Here is an 11,435-nt window from a genome sequence, read left to right as displayed (position 1 = left end):
AACAACAACAAACACAGCTAGCAGGTGACAGCAAAGTATAAGAGATCAACCAGGGCCATGTTGCAACAAGTTATTTTTGCCAGTGTTTTCAACAAGTTTGTGAATAATGATGAAACTTAGCTATATTCTAATGCTAATTGCTGCAGAACAGAAATAGATACAAATATCCTTTTTTTTCCTGATGAAAGAAAGTACTAATCTTTCATTTGGTAGGTTCCATGTTTTTAATAGCAACAGAACTGAATATTCTGCGGACCTTGCAAAATCAGTCAAAATCAAGTAAAACAGCCGTGAGCAAAGGGGGTTGCTTCAGTGAAAATGACTGAGAGTGAATGAGTAGGCAGGGCTCGGTCGTCATCACTCTCGGGCGGCCATAGGAAGCAGCTACCCTCATGGTCACGACCATCGGGCCAGTTGACCACCAAGGGAGCGACTATCAATCAAGTGAATGGTACCTAGCTCGTGCTAATTTTTACCCAAAGTTTCAATTCAACCATTAGTACATATGAAATTGTAAATATGCCCCCCCCCCCCTCCATCAGCTGCATGTGTGCAACCTATAATTTTTTTTTAGTCCCCCATCATGAAATTAGGGTGCAGTCTAGAGCCCTTATATGCATTCAATGTGCTGACATTGAAGTTTCACCTCAGGTACATACAGTCTTTATTAAGTTGCCAGTGTGTTTAAAAAAAAACCCAGCAACAACATTTTGTAGCACCGCCGTGAAGTGTCTATTACGGCCGTCTTATTTCTTGTTTATACGGCAACTGCCTGAACATCCTGTTTTTAATTACTTCTCTGCTGCAGCAGATGCTTCTCGCCAACAACCTGCTGCGGATGACTCCCCCGAGAGCTAATGTGCTGTGACAGACCCCACTTTTCCAATCAATAACTCGCCCTAAATCTGCCATCGCTCTGCCTGCCAAACGCAGCACCCCTGCTTCTAATGGCGCATCATTTTCTTTAAAGGGGGCGTAATTGCGGACGGCGACGACAAACACCGCAAGGGGAGAAACTGCACTCGCAGGAAGTGATGTCACAAGACTCCAACTTCCTTATTTTGGCTGTTGGATGCTCATTGGTGCAGCAGAGCGTTTGGGTGATTGTTGTGGTAAGTTGCAGCATTTTGTGATCATTTGTGACAGGTAGAAAGAGTAGAGAGCGGTGCTTATTTTTTTTAAACTAGTACTTATCGTAGAGTAAGTGTGTTTTGTAATAATTTCAACTTTTATGAGCCACAATGATAATATTTTTTGGCTTTGCAGTGGTGCGTTATCTCATATTTGTCAGTGCAATAAACTAGAGCAGACGTTTACAGTATAGTAGTACTGTAAACTGATGTGATCACATGATTTCTTATAAAAGCCCAAAGGTTTTCAAAGAGATGATAATCTCGCTTCCTCATTTTGCTCCACCGCATCACTTTATTACATCTGAAACAATAACTGGATTATTGGCTGATATTTATGCTATTGAACTAGTACAATATGCAGACAAGAAAATAGTTTTTGGAATTTATAACGATGAATACACAAGTTTCGTATTTAAGTGCTAATAATGCACTGTTTCCATATGAAGTGGCAGATTTTTTTAAATTTAAATAACTTCCGGTTTCATGTAAAATTTAAGAGCAAGAAACCTTCCTGTGGTGTTTCATTTCACTTTTTTATAATGTATGTGGACTTTCACATTCACAGAGTGAAGTGACTATACTCAAACCATTATTTTTACTTTGTTATTTCTCAAGATATGTTATGCTATTTATTTAACAATTTTTTTAATTATTTAAAAAATGTCAAAATCCAGATTTCATAATTTGCATTTACTCCTCTGTGAATGTCCATTATCTTACCATTGTCATTGTCATGTCTGCTTTGCGGTCAGCATAGTTGTGACATCAACCTCTTTAATACAAGAGATCTCTGAGAAGTTGAGCATATTGCAACTTTGACACAGAATCCCGCTATCGGATATTGTCCTTTCATGAGATCTGTACCAGTGTCTGGTGTAATGCATGGAATACATGTCGTTTAGGGACAATTGCTTTCAACAGATTAGGACGGTTCATCTAAAACAGGCTGTAGGGAAAGGGGGAAATACTGGATTTTACAGGCAGTGACTATATTTACATGCAATCAATATCCCTTTTAAAACCAAAATATTGGCATTATTCGGATTTTGAAAGGCCATGTAAATGTGCAAAAACTCAAATAAGGGCCCTGGGTTACCACTTTTCTAACCTGAATACTTGGTCATATAAACGCAACTGGGGTACCTCGATTGAACGACGCATTTGACTATATTCTGCGCATGCTCTATCCGACAAGGAAGTCTTTTGAGTACAGGAATTACTTGTATTGTGCGGCTTCCGTTGCCACTTGGGAGCCTAACTTGATTACATAGATTTCTCCGCTTGCGTTTTCATGTTATATTCTCTACGGCGAATATGCCACACAATGTACAAGCGTGTATATAAGAAGAAGTGGGCATTGTGTCAGTAGTTACGGACAGGCTTGGGGACTAATGGAATGCATGTACCGCCGTTACATAATCAGATTACAAAAAAAAATGTAACTGTATTCCCTTACAGTTACAGGAAAAACATGTAATCGGATTACAGGTACATTTCATAAAAATGGGGATTATTTTGAGGGATTACAAATCCTACAATGAGAGCGAATGACTTCATGAGCATACTTGGTATTGGAGTAATCCAAAAGTAATCCAAAGTAATAGTTACATTACTTTAATAGTATAGTACTTGGATTACGTTACTAACTACAATTTTTAGCAGGCAACTTGTAACTGTAATGGAATACATTTTAAAAGTAACCCTCCCAACCCTGGATACGGACTGGTGAAATTTATAGACGGAAGCAATGATGGAAGCACTGTTAATTGAAATAACAATAACAGGCTTAAGTATTGATGATTACAGTTTGTTTCGACTTGAACTAATCACGGACTGATGATGACGAACGGGTGCTTAGGCTGCTGACGAATGATGGACCAGCTAAATTTACTGATGTGCCCATCTCTGTATATAATTCCATCAGTTTGGCACAACAACAAGAATCACAACGTTGCTAGGAGGAAACCGACTGGGTTGTAATTTTTTTCTTTCCCTGTAGAATACGATCTTCAGTATGACGCTGCTTCCGAACTCGCTCCACACTTGGCATCCAGTTGAGCACCGTACATTCAGCCTTGTCTTCTACGGCTTCGTGTTCATAATCGGCGTTGGCGTCAACACGATGGCTTTGTGGGTGTTTGCCCTGACAACCAAGAGGAGGACCTCCGTCACTGTCTACATGATCAACATGGCGCTAGTGGACCTCACCCTCATCCTGATGCTCCCCTTCCGCATGATCTACCTCCAATGGGAACTCTGGCCCTTTGGTGACATTTTCTGCCGCATCAGCGCCACCCTCAATGTTTTCTACCCCTGCATCGCCCTGTGGCTCTTTGCTCTGATCAGCGCCGATCGCTACATGGCCGTCATGGACCCCAAGCGCAGCAAGGAGCTGAGGAACGTCCCCAAGACGGTGGCGGCGTGCCTCGGGGCCTGGCTCATGACCCTGACCGGCGCCTACCTGCCTACTTTGCCTACCTGCGCCACAACGATCCCGTCAATTTCACACGGATGGTGTTTTTCTTCCTGCTGCCCATCTGCGTCATGATGGGTTGCAACGTGGTCATGGTGGACGAGCTGATCCGCGGGCGCACCTCCAAGCTCAAACCCAAAGTGAAACGAAAGTCCATTCGCATAATCATCGCGCTCATCGTGCAGGTCCTGGTGTGTTTTGTGCCATTTCACATCTTTTTTCTGTTGCGTTTGGTAGGACTGGACAAAGACGAGGCGTTCGGAAAATGGGCCGTGTTCTCTTCATTCCTCATGAACATGAGTACCATTTTGGACATCATTCTTTACTATGTTGTGTCCAAGGAGTTCCAAGATCGGGTGACTAGCGTGATCCTGTACCGGAACTACCAGCGAAGCGTCCGGAGAAAAAGCAAGTGCACGGGCATAATGCGATCCGTCAGCAACGTGACCAGAACCGTGATTTGAAACAACGAAATGAAAATAGGATGCAATATATCAGATGTGGTCTGCCGCCCATTTTTTAGGTTTGGGGCCGAATTGCAGCTCTAGGATTTCTGCAATGAGTTTTCTCTGGGTACTCCCGCAACCGCCACGCTTCAGAAACATGCACACTCTAAAAACTGTTGGGTAAAAAATAATCCAACTATGGGTCAGAAATGGACCGATCCTCTATTTGGGTCAATTTGGCCCAACTTTGAGTAAAAAATTGGGTAATTTTCTATAAACCTTTTGTTGTTGTTTTCTTCTTTTTTTGGGACCAAAAAATAATGTAATTCTGTATAAAATAACCCATAAAGTTTGGTCATATCCTCTACTTGGGTCAATTTGGCCCAACTTTGAGTAAAAAATTGGGTAATTTTTTATAAAACTTTTGTTGTTTTTTTCTTCTTTTTTCTGGATCAAAAAAAATTTGTTCTGTATAAAATAACCCATAAAGTTTGGTCAGATCCTCTACTTGGGTTAATTTGGCCCAACTTTGATTTAAAAAATTGGGTCATTTTCTATAAACCTTTTGTTGTTGTTTTATTCTTTTTTTGGGACCAAAAAATTATGTAATTCTGTATAAAATAACCCATAAAGTTTGGTCAGATCCTCTACTTGGGTCAATTTGGCCCAACTTTGAGTAAAAAATTGGGTCATTTTCTATAAACCTTGTGTTGTTGTTTTTTCTTCTTTTTTTTGGACCAATTTTTTTTTTAAATTCTGTATAAAATTACCCATAACGTTTGGTCTACTTGGGTTAATTTGGTCCAACTTTGCGTCAAAAATTGTGTCAGTTTGTATAAAACAACCTAGAAAGATGGGTTAGATCGTCTACTTGGGTCAATTTGACCCAACTTTGGCTGGGTCAAATTGACCCATAAAGTGGATCAATCCATTTTTGATCGATAATTGGGTTAATTTTAAACCAACAGTTTGTAGAGTGCATGATCGGTTCATTGAAGACTCTATATTGTCCATAGGTGTGAATGTGAGGGTAAATATTGTTTTTCCCCTGCGATTGGCTGCCAACCAGTTCCGGGTTGTACCCCTGAGATCCAGCTCAGTGGCTTCCAACACGTGTAATTTACACTCACAGTGTGCACACTACTACTGTGGTGAAAACATCTGTGTGCTGAGCTGATGGAGCCACCCAAGAGATTTCGGAGCATCTTTACACAAAAACAAGATTTATTTATTTTTTGGGCGTTTTGAGTGTGCGACTCAGGTGTTAGCACACAGGTGAAAATAAGTTTCACAATCATTAAAACATAGCCTGCAGTAGAATCTTGGCGCTCTTTGTTACACATTTTTTGTTGTTGTCACATAAACACGGAAATGATGACGAAAAAGGGGCTGTACTGTAGAGGTGTACAATATTAAGTTGATTCTATTAAACTTCTATATTTGGTCATGTAGCCTACTTTTTGGCTTTGGTAATGTTGCAATTCAGATGGAAACATAAGCACTGTATTTCCCCTAATGGCTAGTGGCTATCCAAGTCTGAGTGTAGCATTCACTTAAGCCGTATACGTAAACTTCTCCAATAAAAGTAACATTCTAGAAATATCCATTTTCTTCTCCAATTTAAAACAGTTTCAAATTGTTGGGCCAATCATGGATCTGTCTCTGCTTGCATGAAGGCATCTTTGTATTTTGAGTGGCTTCCACTTAGAGAAGAAAGTGAGTGCCTATTGCCCAATCACCTTATTCCTAGGCCACATGAGCCTTTGGGTGAATTATGGGCGCAACTTCCGGTTTGAACCGGAACCAGCGTTTTGTTTACAGGGTAAGTTTGTCTGCAAATCCACATTCTATGACAGTTACAGACTTCAACATTGTAGGAATACTCGTAGCTGAAAATGAAAACATATTTCAGTCCTGCTTCCAACTAATACGCCTGTGTTGGGGGATACCACGGGAGTCAAGGTGTCTTGGATTCCACAAAAAGGGGTTCAACTAGTCAACAACAAAAAAGTACAACTAATCAAATCTTCGCCGTCTTTTACAATTCTCTTCAGAACGAGAACATGATTAGTGACCTTCTCCTCTTTCTCATCTCTGGTGCTTTACTCCTTAGCATGACTAGCTGAGTAATTAGATTTTTTGAGCACCGCAACTTTCTCTTGTGCATTCAAAACGTGTCGAGTGCCCAACAAAAAAACATTCTGGCTCTTGTTTTTCTTGAAATTCTCTGTTTTTGTTGCCAACTTTTCTCTTCATGGCAGGTTTTTAAAAAAGACATGGCTGTGGGTGAGAAGATATATTTTCCTCCCACATGTTGTCACTCCAGAAATATGAAAAAACAATGCCCAGAGCAACTGTTATGTTAAGTTAGAAGGACGCAAAATAAGATCTTGCAGGTCGCAAATGGCCCCCAGAACGTGAGTTTTGCAAGTCCGGTCCTACACAGTAAAAAAGTTAGTCACGCTTTGTTAAAAGAAGTCGGGCACAGGCTTATTTATCATAAAGCAGATGTAAAACCAAGCCAAACCTCACACACATCACACATGTGCGCGAAAAAAAGAAGAAGAAGGAAAACCTGGTACCTGAGTCATATTTTGATAAAAATAAAAAAATATCCTGCATTAAACAACTCCTCAGTATGTTGACCACATCTGGTAACATTTGGCTAGATCCTTAGTTAAACAGCTCATTGAATTCTACCTCTGACATGAAATTATAATAAATATAATGTAATCAGTGTTTGGTTCAGTTTTTCATGTTTTCTGGGAAAAAAAATACTGAGGACAATACTAGGAAGGTGAAAGATGAATATTGAAGGGGAATTTAAGTCAAAAAATTGCCTTTGCAATAATATGTTCTATGCACCCCGACTAGTACAAACACAGTTTTCTCATTAATATTGCGTTCAATATATGAATATGAAAAAAACAGCAAAATCCACTCGTTTTATACATCACAGAGGCCGCTTGCTGTCGACTGAGAATGACATTACAGTACCTATAAGGATTCAGCTTGCAAATGCCACATGACCAAACCCCAAAAAAACAGGTGAGCTGTTTTCATGAGCAAAGTGCTGCAGTTGTCTCAGGTTTGAAGGGTGCAATCTCCACATATCACGTTTCAGCTCCTTCCACAGAAATAGGAGTTCAATTTATGGAGTAGTTTCAATTGCTTGTTTTTATAGTGTGGGTTTTTCTTTAAGAGTAGTAGTCCTTTATCAACTCCTCTGTCTTAAGTCAATAACGTAAGACCTCAAATGACATCTTCTCTTTGGGCCTCAAGTGTGTTGTCCTGTGAATTCAGATGTAAACTGTTACACAAAATATATTTTAAAAATATACTTTATTTTTGTGAGTACATGCATCATTTAAAACGTTTAATTCAGTCTCTTCCCAAGAGCTCCTCCCTTCCTGCTTTACAGACTCAGCTTTGATATAGCTACTATATAACGATCCAGCCTTTTAGGAATGTCACGATAAAATTCTAATCAATCACAGATCTCAGATCAGATTGTCGTTAAAGCTCAGTACATTTTGTTTGTATTTTCAATTCATGTCATTTTATTTTCATACATACCGTGATAAAAATATACACCCACAACAGAATTACTTTGCATTTTTTCAGTTCCCTTTTGTTGAAAATGATGGTGTATGTGTGATGCAAGCTGTGTTAAACCAAAAGCTAAAAAGAACAAATATATATTATTTTTAACGACAATTACCTTAATTTTAGAATAACCACAAAAGAACAATTTATTTAATACATTTAACATATTTTATTTAGTTTGTGAAATTATTGTTTAATTTGTTATTATGAAATTAATTATAAATAACCCAATGCAAAATTAGAAGAAATTATTAAAAAAACTATTTCATTATCAATATTTTATTATTAAAATGAACTTCTATTTTTATTTTTATTTTATTTATTTTTTATTTTTACAAATTACGCTATTTTAAACTATTTTGCACACACATTTTTTTTAAACTTTTTCTTTCTTTAATAATTTATTTATTTTTATTATTTTTTTACTAACCTCAGCTATGAATGATCTGGCCTATCTGTCCAAACACATGTGGCTTCTTCTTGCTCACCATTGAGATACAGTATACACTGTATTAAATATATTTTTTGTGGAATATGGCCTGGGCTACCGGATTGTAACTCATTAAAAAAAAAAATCTTACATTAGTGCATATTGGTTCATTTGAATGCTTATTGAATTATACAGTATATAGTACCAAAAATACATCTATCCATACTTAAAATGAAGACGTCACCCTCGCAGCATGCATGGTGTAGAAAATGTCATGGCCAGGTGATGGCAGCATGGCACAGCTAGTCCTCATCTGCCTGATTGTACTTCACATCAAGACAAAGAGAAAAACTTCTTTCATATCCAAGTGGAAAAAGTGGAATGTTTGATGTGTATATTTTTTTATGACGACAAATGGAGGTTGTTAACCTCTGCGGCCATCACAACATCGCTGCAGCGTGCATGTTATTGATTGCATGTTAAATGATTCAGACACTCCGAGTGCATTTACAGTAACATCATCAGGAGAGGTCAGCGAGGCTAAAAGACAACGACATGAGAAACACGGCAAAGCTTTGCACCATTTTCTTGTAAGAAAGTCAACCACATATGTGGTGAGGTAGATTGCGCTCAAGTGGTTGCTTCGCAAAGCAGGTAAACAATAATAATAAAAATTTCAACCAAACTAGACACATTTTCAGGTTTTTATGTAGCATCCATTTTATTGATTTTGAATGCTATATAGCCAGTGTACAGCGTCCCCCCAATTCTTTGCAGCCAATCTGCCTCACTATTTTTTTTCCTGGTGTAAGAAGACTTTTGCTTTAGAAGTTTAGCTGACGAACCTTTGGGGTCACAGCTGAACTAGATATAAGCTGACTTTAAGCAAGAGGAGATACTACCTGGACTAGTCAATCAGAGCGTAGTTACAATTTTTTTTTAACATGTTGACCAGCTTCTGTCAAAGCAAAGAGTTGCCCGGGTCTCAAAACCTTTTTGTGACGCGTTGGTTGCTCAAAGATTGTTTTAAATCCGAGGTCACCATCTTAGTGGTCGTAGGCACCAGGTAGCCACCAAGGACCACATGAGTAGCCCGCCGGCCTGTTCTAAAAATAGCTCATAAGAGATGGGCCATTTAGATTTCCAAGGAAGTTGTTGAAGTGATGTCAATAATGGCAGAGATTTATAGAAGTAGAGTTACATATTGATCTGTTTCCTATTTATTGTGAGTAATCATTAACATAATTAGTATCTTCACATAGATGACACCCCTTAATTATTAAAATGTGTTATTAATGTAGTGTGTGTCAAACTGGCCAACATATCAAAATATAAATAAATTTTCCGTTTAGCACATAAATAAACAATTATACAGTATGTGATTTTTTTTCTTCTGATATGTTTCCAAAACAAACATGAGGGTAACACAATTAAAAAATTAAGATATCCACTGTCGAGCATTAGTGAATTAAAAAAATGTCCACTCTGGTAGATTTACATTGTTTAATAAAAAGGAAGCTTGAAAGTGATCCATCTTGAACACAAATAATTCAGGTGGCTCATCACGCAATGTGATGATAGGTTTACTGCCAGATTTGTAACCAAGTAGTCAAAGGTAACATGAAACATCAGAGGGTTGTCTATCTGTCCCGCCTGTTAGGCATCACACACACACATCATCACACCCCAAAAATAAACTGAAAGCTGTGATTAATAATTCAGTTTTTCGGCAAATCCTCAAAATAATCATCAAACTTTGACACTATGTTCCACCTTAGAAGATTCAATGTAGCCGACTTCCAATTCAAGTATGTACATGCGTCGCTCAGACACTTTGTGCATCCAGTCTACAAGATTTCATGTCAAGCCATAAAATTAGTATCGGGGACCAACTTTTCTAGCTTCCTAGGGTGACTTTTAGCGGGTGAGTTTTAGGTCCATTAAAATTACTTGCATAAACACAAATTGGTGTGTTTTCGGTCTGTTGAGAGAATACTTCATATAAAGGGTTGTAATTGTGTATATATGCCACAAGATGGCACCAAAGTACTTAAAACAGAGAGGATCATAAAGCATCTACACCGTATAGCTAGCTAGCTAGCACAAACACAATAATGAACCCATTGCACAGAAACGACTGAATTAAGGAGTTAAACCCTTCAACATGAACAATAACAATAAACTCACCTTTTTGCATTTACACACAATGTTATATGTTCGGGAATACAGACAAATTGTAAGGGCAAAGTAGACTACATAGGCTATTTTGATAGCTACATCTGGAGAGAAGCAAAAACGGAAAATGATTCTAAAATGACCACTCAAAACCAAAAAGGGTAAGATTCTTTGTTTTCACTAGGCATAGTTTCTCAAGACTTTTTTTGTATGCTTTTACTCTTTATGTCTACCAAATGTCATGTTGTCATGTAATACTGATTTTGGGGATGATTTATTTTCTTCATTACTGTATTTTAATTGTATTAAAACTCTGAAGGTTGAAAAAAGAAGAAAAATGGTTGCGCTTTAACCTTGTGGAGCTGACTTAGAATTTGGTGTATTATGGTCAGTCATCAAATTTTCCATCACGTCGTACCCAAAACTAAAATTCTTCACATTAGCCTCGCTGATCTGTCTAGTATATGCACTGAAATGTAACATTTTGATAAATTCTCAAAGACAAGTTTTCCTTTGAAGGAATTGAGAGCATTCTTAAATTAAAACGGCACACTGCCTGATGTTTTTGGCCATGGCTTTTGAGACTATTTTGTGGGTTTATTTTGGTAGACATGCCTAACAAAATGTGTTGTTTAGTAGTCAAATAGGTTTAAGCATATATGAGAGACCTACCAAGATTCTCACCAGGATGAATGCATCTTCAAAATTTGATAACTTTTTGAGTATTTAGCAAAAGAAAAATAACAAATGTAAACAAAGCAATTTGAAGAAGGCCTTTGCCCCGTCCGTGTCTCCGGTCCCTAAAACATCCACGCAGCTTGTAGCAACTGGCATTTTAAAACAATTAAGTTTCCTGTCAAATAACTGTGATGAATTATCCGGAAGCTTTACCCGCTGTAATTCTAAATCTTCCCCAAGAAGTCTCTTTGTTGTCGAGAAATTAATGGAAACAAGATTGTCTTTCATGAGAGCTGATCTGACAAACACGACAGCCAGCTGCTCTTTCTCGTACACGACTAAAAACAGTCAGCATTAAGGAGGGGAGGAAAAAAAACAGGCAGAATACTTGTATTTTTTCTTCTTTCCTACCACTCGTGTGGAGAAAACAAATCAGGCGACGAGCGCGCTTGGCCATCTGTTTTGTTATTTGATATGTGTGAATACGCGTTGTA

At 38.2% G+C, this 11,435-nt stretch overlaps 1 protein-coding gene across 1 annotated transcript; it reads left to right on the top strand.

Moving 5' to 3' along the window:
• The first annotated feature begins 1,079 nt into the window (after positions 1–1,079).
• On the top strand, positions 1,080–4,380 carry gpr18 (G protein-coupled receptor 18). Its single transcript, XM_077580592.1, is given in 3 exon segments — positions 1,080–1,112; positions 3,133–3,583; positions 3,586–4,380. Coding segments are annotated over 2 exon segments (921 nt in total). The 5' UTR covers positions 1,080–1,112; positions 3,133–3,147; the 3' UTR covers positions 4,071–4,380.
• The last annotated feature ends 7,055 nt before the right edge of the window (positions 4,381–11,435 follow it).

The sequence above is a fragment of the Vanacampus margaritifer genome, chromosome 11 (genome assembly GCF_051991255.1).
Source record: "Vanacampus margaritifer isolate UIUO_Vmar chromosome 11, RoL_Vmar_1.0, whole genome shotgun sequence".
NCBI lineage: Eukaryota > Metazoa > Chordata > Actinopteri > Syngnathiformes > Syngnathidae > Vanacampus > Vanacampus margaritifer.
This window is presented reverse-complemented; position numbering and strand designations above follow the sequence as displayed.